The sequence below is a fragment of the Limulus polyphemus genome, unplaced genomic scaffold (genome assembly GCF_000517525.1).
Source record: "Limulus polyphemus unplaced genomic scaffold, Limulus_polyphemus-2.1.2 Scaffold5808, whole genome shotgun sequence".
Lineage (NCBI taxonomy): Eukaryota > Metazoa > Arthropoda > Merostomata > Xiphosura > Limulidae > Limulus > Limulus polyphemus.
In genome coordinates this window covers 41,426-49,085 of record NW_013671418.1, presented here as the reverse complement: position 1 = coordinate 49,085, position 7,660 = coordinate 41,426, and the positions used below count along the sequence as shown (strand labels likewise).

General features: G+C 33.9%; 1 protein-coding gene across 1 annotated transcript in view; it reads right to left on the bottom strand.

The window, feature by feature from the left end:
- The window catches only part of LOC106473010 (zinc finger MIZ domain-containing protein 1-like), a 32,993-nt gene that overhangs the window by 11,012 nt on the left and 14,321 nt on the right, over nt 1-7,660 (bottom strand). Inside the window, exons 3-6 of the mRNA XM_022401518.1 lie at nt 5,697-5,951; nt 3,800-4,019; nt 1,644-2,114; nt 202-456 (exon numbers count right to left, since the gene is read on the bottom strand). Of these exons, the coding sequence (XP_022257226.1) occupies nt 202-456; nt 1,644-2,114; nt 3,800-4,019; nt 5,697-5,951 (1,201 nt within the window). The remainder of the gene's footprint in view (nt 1-201; nt 457-1,643; nt 2,115-3,799; nt 4,020-5,696; nt 5,952-7,660) is intronic.

The following is a 7,660-nucleotide window of genomic DNA, read 5'->3' as shown; positions in this document are numbered from 1 at the left end:
CCAGGTGTATATATATATTCAATTAGCAAGCATTTATTGTATTCAAATAATGCACTCTACACATCATAATAATTAATTTTTAATGTCCATAAAAATAACCAGTATACACACGATATATAGAGAAAGTAAGCTATTTTGGGGCAGACTGAAACCAGAGATTAACACTGGTTACCTACTGCAATCTTGGATTTATGAGCCCACCTGAAAATTTTGAGGTCCCATGTACTGGTTGCCATTATACTGCTGTTCGTACTGAGTGTGTTGAGAGACTCCATTCACGTGATTCTGTGGGTAACAGTGATCCTGTTGAGGTGCATATGAAGGTGCCTGAGGTCTCATGGAAGGTCGTATCTGTTGTTGTGGAGGATAACCACTGGATGGGAGGTGTTGCTGTTGTATGGATGGAGGAAACTGGGAAGGCTGTTTTGGGTACTGAACCCCTTGCCCACCAGGAAACTGAAAAATGAGTTGTAGATGAAATACATTAAAGTAACAATTACATAACGGAGACATCTTTAGCTAAGATAGCTTTATTTTTCAAATGGGTGGATCGCCTTTGGAATAGATTGCCCTCAGATGTGGTAGATGCAGTTAATTTAAGAAAGTTTAAGGGAAAGCGTGATAAATATTTAAATGATAAAGGCTGGTTTTAAGTACTTAAGTGTTTAGTGGATGGACCAAGAAGTCCCTTGTTGTTCTTTAATGTTATTCCATTTATAACATAACCTACCAAGTTCAGAGAGTTAACTTCTGAAGATATGTATTAAAAATTGATTGTGAAATGGTGCCAAAAAGATGACAATAATTTCTTACACAAATGACCATATACCACGTTATATCAATCAAACAATATATACCATGTTATATCAATTAAACACTGTATACCATGTTATATCAAACACTATATACCATGTTATATCAATCAAACAATATATACCATGTTATATCAATTAAACACTGTATACCATGTTATATCAATTAAACACTGTATACCATGTTATATCAATCAAACACCGTATACCATGTTATATCAATCAAACACTGTATACCATGTTATATCAATCAAACAATATATATACCATGTTATATCAATCAAACACTGTATACATGTTATATCAATCAAACACTGTATACCATGTTATATCAATCAAACACTATATACCATGTTATATCAATCAAACACTGTATACCATGGTATATCAATCAAACACTGTATACCATGTTATATCAATCAAACACTGTATACCATGTTATATCAATCAAACACTGTATACCATGTTATATCAATCAAACACTATATACATGTTATTACTACTGTCCAGTGTTAATTCACTGTTACCATGCTAAAAGCTATGAAGCTGACTACCATCACTATGGTTCAGGGTTAGTTCTATATACGGTTTATCAGTATTAAGAATTATAAATACTGGTATGGTATGTGATTAGTAAATTATAGAAGTAGTTAGGGACATTTGCTGTAACATGTGAAAGTGTTTCCAAATTAACATCATAAGAGTATGTGCAGTCAGTAGGAACTACACTGAATTTCTTTACGATAAGCTGAGTCTTTTATTAAAAATGTAACTGATACTTTGGTGATGGGGATACCCAGAAACTGCTAAAATCTTATTAGTTACACCTACCTGTACAGTGTTGTATGGCTGTTGAGAGCCAGGTCCATATTGCTGCATGCCTGGGCTGTATGGATGAGCCATGCCAGAATTGTACTGTACTTGTCGTTTCTGAGCTATATACTGAGATGGGTTTGGGTATGGAGTTGACCGAGCCCTGGTTTGCGCTCCCATTGGCATTGGATACATGGGCTGTCCAGGTCCTCCCATATTTTGTACTCCTTGCATTCCACCCTTATTCATCCCCATTGGTCCATTCATGGCCATCTGGGGATTCATGTTATTAGTTGTACTCATAATAGGATTGTTCATAGGGATCATAGGACTGGCCATGGAACTAGCCATTGATGGCATTGAACCTCCCATTGTATTGCTCATATGGTTATTCATGTGACTTCCCATGGTTTGACCGGAGGGAATTCGTTGTGGTGGTCCTGTTGGCATATATCCTTGTTGATACTGCTGGCTAGACATACTTTGCATCTATACATAAACAAAAATCACATCAGTAATATTATTTTGACACAAAACAATAATGAAATAAAAGTTTGAAGTTGCAACCAAAAGGATGATTCCCTACCACAGTAAAACCTTTTAATGGGTATACTCTATTTAAAGAATGTGTAGACAGAAAAACTTTCACATTTACAGTAAAAAGGATAAGTAATACTCTGTAACCAACAGGGGTTAACTTGAGGTGTAACAGTCCAGAACAAAATTCGGCCTCTTGAGGATTCAAGCCATTAGGGTTCTGGTTTTCTGTGTGGAATGTCAAAGTGAATCACAAAAGGTAATTCCACTATTTCAATATCCCTATTTAACCACTGGTAATCAGGCAAAGTTTTAACACTTTCATTAGTTTTCACAAGAAGAATACGGCTTAGAAGTTCACTTATTTTAATCAGTATCATCTGCTTTCACAAATTAACATTTTGGAATACAGAATAAAAATAAAATAAATAAATAATATTAGGTTATTAATCCTGACTCTAAAAATCTGATTTGTAAATGATTTGAATATAACTACAATTCACTTACATAATCTAGTTCATTCATAACAGTCGTTGTTGATGGAAATTAATGATATAAACAGGACCACTACTATATCCGTCATATCTCAGCTAGCCTGATTAACCCTGGTATTGAGTGAAAAGCCTTGTGTGCTTGACATACTATGACATATTCTTCTTTACTTTCAGTTATAAATTCTTAGAATTTATATACATATCACTGCTAGTTTAACTTTAATACATATCTTCAAGTTTTGATACATAGAACATATATAGGATAAAAGGTTAGATAAATCACATTTAAAGGAACTCTTTCATCTACCTTACAACAAGACTTGATTTCATGACCAATAATGCTCTACTTACTTTAATACATATCTTCAAGTTTTGATACATAGAACATACATATAAGATAAAATCAGTTAAATACATAGAACATATATAGGATAAAAGGTTAGATAAATCAGTAGCAGGACTAGGTTTTGATACATAGAACATATATATAAGATAAAATCATTAGCAGGACTCGGTTTAATACATAGAACATATACAAGATAAAATCATTAGCAGGACTCGGTTTTGATACATAGAACATATATAGGATAAAAGGTTAGATAAATCAGTAGCAGGACTAGGTTTTGATACACAGAACATATATAGGATAAAATCATTAGCAGGACTCAGTTTTGATACATAGAATATATATATAAGATTAAATCAGTTAAATACATAGAATATATATATAAGATTAAATCAGTTAAATACATAGAACATATATAGGATAAAAGGTTAGATAAATCAGTAGCAGGACTAGGTTTTGATACATAGAACATATATATAAGATAAAATCATTAGCAGGACTTGGTTTTGATACATAGAACATATATAGGATAAAAGGTTAGATAAATCACATTTAAAGGAACTCTTTCATCTACCTTACAATAAGACTTGATTTCATGACCAATAATGCTCTACCTACTGAAATACTAGAACTTCCAATCTCCAGTCTTTCCTCCCAGTCCATTACAATTTGAGGTACTTCAATTTTAATTATGATGCATAAGCTTTTATATTGATTTATTACAGATTAATTGGTCAATAAAGCAGCATCGAAAATAAAGTATTTATCAGAGTTACAGAAATTTAAGTAGTCCTTACGTGATTGTGGTACTGGCTACCCATCGCTGTTTCATGCTGTTGTTGATCCTGTAAAGCTACCACACTTGCAGTGGCTGTTGCTGTTGCTGTGGCAGCAGCAGCTGCTCTTGCTACAAGAGCAGCAGCACTAAGAGCTGCAGATGACCCCTGGTAGTCTCCACCAGAACCAGGGCCACCAGTAGGCATGTTTGGTCCAACTGCTGCTGGTGTGTGTCCATAACTAGAAACCCAATTTACAGTGGTCATTAATTTATTTAACTATTTTCAGGAGTTTATGTAAAAATCTTTTGGAATATATTTATATAAGGGTGTTAGTTACATGTAAAGTATAAATTCTGAAGTATTTAAACATACTATAAGGTAATTTAGCTTCATAGAAAACCTTGCTTTTTATAACAACTATGTTACATTTAATAGTGCTTATTCAATACTTTTTATACAATATATTGAATACTAACATAATACACAATGTAATGAAGACAAGCATGCAAGGTGGATCATGGGAATATATGGTGTATAATAGTTAGAGAGAGAGAGAAAAAAAAGAGTTCTTTCTAGAACAAAACTTCAACTTGTGATAATCTAATGTGAGATTTGTCTAAAGAATGTCTCTAGAAAAACTGGTCGTTAATCTTAATATTAGTGAGAATAAAAATGTATACTCACCACATTAAATGTCAGAACCAAAACTCAACCCATCCTATATGTACATGTGTTTATTCCATGTTTCTAAGTATATTTTTATTACCTCTGCCACTGAAGGTGGACGGAGGTTATGTTTTCACCTCAAGATTTCTCAAAACAACTGAATGGATTTGGACAAAAGTTGGTATACATTTGGACTATGACCTAACTTAGAACTAATTAGTTTTTGAAGGGTCAAGGTCATGAAAATTTAAAAAAATCCTGTCTGTTAACATAAGGACAGATTTTTCACACTGTTTTTGCTCTATAACTCAGTCAAAAAAGAAAGAAAAAAAATGGAATCTGACGAAACTTGGTGGACATATGTAGAACATTATTCCTCATTGTCCTGCCAAAAATGATGGACACATAGTAAATGTGAATATTTTTTGAGAGCTAAATATGATCAATGCTGCGTGGTTGAGATATATGCTCTACTGAGTACCCCCTCTAGTTTGTGTTTATCAATGCTGCATGGTTGCGATGTATGCTCTACTGAGTACCCTCTAGTTTTGTGTTTATCAATGGTGTGTGGTTGCAATATATGCTCTACTGAGTACCCCTCTAGTTTGTGTTTATCAATGCTTCATGGTTGAGATATATGCTCTACTGAGTACCCTTTGGTTTGTGTTTATCAATGCTTCATGGTTGCGATATATGCTCTACTGAGTACCCCTCTAGTTTGTGTTTATCAATGCTGCATGGTTGAGATATATGCTCTACTGAGTACCCTTTGGTTTGTGTTTATCAATGCTGCATGGTTGAGATATATGCTCTACTGAGTACCCCTCTAGTTTGTGTTTATTAATGCTGCATGGTTGAGATATATGCTCTACTGAGTACCCTTTGGTTTGTGTTTATCAATGCTGCATGGTTGAGATATATGCTCTACTGAGTAACCTTTAGTTTGTGTTTATCAATGCTGCATGGTTGAGATATATGCTCTACTGAGTACCCTTTAGTTTGTGTTTACTTTCATTGGAAACTATTCTGGAAGTAGATAAGTTGAAAACATTTACAGATGATAAAGTCATATTTTAAGAAAATCAACTTCAGGAATAAACTAATAGTTTCTAAGCCTTTTCGGATCTTAATCCAAAACATTTAGTAGAATCTAATTAGTGAAAAGTTTAACCACCAAAACAAAGGAATGAAATAACTTTTGTCTACAAGACGGTAATAGTCACCCACTCACTACTTGACACATACTCACCCATTGTACGTAGGTGTCGCCTGTCTAGGAGGCATACCTTGAGGAGGATAAGGTTTAGAGTATCCATGCTGACTGTGAGAATATGGTACTTGTGCTACTGATGTTCCTGTACCACTGTACGTATTGTGAGCTAATGGTCCACTCTGGGTGGTGGGTGACATCCCCCAGACAGTAGTGACCACCGATAGCTGCTGCTGGGTGCCATGACCAGTGTGGGTTGCCTGCTGCCATCCCATGGCCGTCATAGTTGAATCTCTGAAAAGCCACATAATAATTACTTCATAACTAACTGATTCATTCAGACCCTAAGCCAACATACAAATTTCTCTGTTTCATGTCTCACAATCCTCAGTTTACAGTTGGGTATATTAAATCTGTAATTTAACATTTGCATTCTAACTGAGCAACCACTAATAGTAAAATAAATTAGGCACAGAGTTCCTTTTCCGAGAGCCAAGATGTGTCGTTATGTACAATACTTAGCATTATTTATAGACATTTAATTTAGTAAAATGTTACCCACTAAAAGTCTTGAAACCTCCAAAAAAAAAAGAAAACAAAGTCATACAACATATATACAAGTTGGACTGATTTTCGTATAAGACTTACATCACAATACTATAATTCTCAGTATTCTATATATTCTGCAGTGTTTTAAGTTGTAAATTTAATACAGGAGTGTTTATTGTCTACCTTGATAAGAACAATACTGGTATGTTCATGAAGCAAGATAAAGGTACACACAAATGTGTAAAACGTTATCAGAGTCCACATTAAATGTAATAACTATGGTGCAACTAGTGCTACATGATAGGCTATCTGTGCTTTGCTCACTACAGGTGTCAAAACTTGATTTTTATCATTATAAACTCCTCCGATTTATTATTCAGTCATAGGGGGACACTTATTACATGACGAGCATAGTTTACTACATATTCATAGGATTACAAAAACATGTAATTTTGAGAATATACATAATCTATTTGATTATAGCTTACAAACAACAGAAGTTATGAAATAAAAATTTAATACTATCAGCCTTATTAAAAGTTAAAATGCTTGAAAATAAACATAATATACAAGCAAATATATATATTAAAAATTAATAGCCTGCAAGTAAGCACCAATAGATGGCACTAAAAATGTTCTATGTTTGTTTTCAGACTTATTTAGTTTATGAAATTAATATGACATGCAATTATCAAACTGCAATGAGTTCATCATTTTTAAATTAAACTTTGCTATAGCTGTTTTGTTTTCTTAAGGTATCAATAGTTTAAAATGTCACTATCAAGCTGTAAAAAAAAAAAAAAAAAAAGTGCTTCACAATAAGTATTTTTATTGTCTTTTGTGTTTCGTTAATGTAATTGCTCCTTTCCATACTCCTTCTCCTAAAGCATTAGTAATTTTCCTCGTGTGTCCGTGTTGCATCTTTGTAATAATGGAATACTGACCACTGGTTAGCATGAGTATGTTAGTAATATCTAATGTAATGACTAATGCTTTGAATCCTGGCTGTACAGCATGAAAAATGTGGAAGAGAGCCTGATAAGGCTTCTGGGCCAGATAATATTTCCTCAAGGGGTTTGAAGGAGGTTAAAGATTGGATATGTGAGCCACTTGCTACTATTTTTTGTCAGCCTTGAATAGTGGGCAGGTACCAGAGGATTGGAGGTTAACTAATATAACTCCTCTTTTAAAGGGAGTTGATAAAAATTGGCCCGGTAATTATAGACCCATTAGTCTTACGTCAGTTGTGGGAAATATTTTGGAAAGTCTGTTAAAAGATGCTTTGCAAAGTCATTTAACAAAGTTTAGAATTTTATTGGATAGTCAACATGGTTTCACTAAGGGAAAATCTAAGGATAGAAGGTTTGTTACAAATGGAATTCAGTCAAACTGGATTAATGTTACAAGTGGGGTACCTCAGGGCTCAGTCTTAGGACCTTTGCCCTTTTTGATTT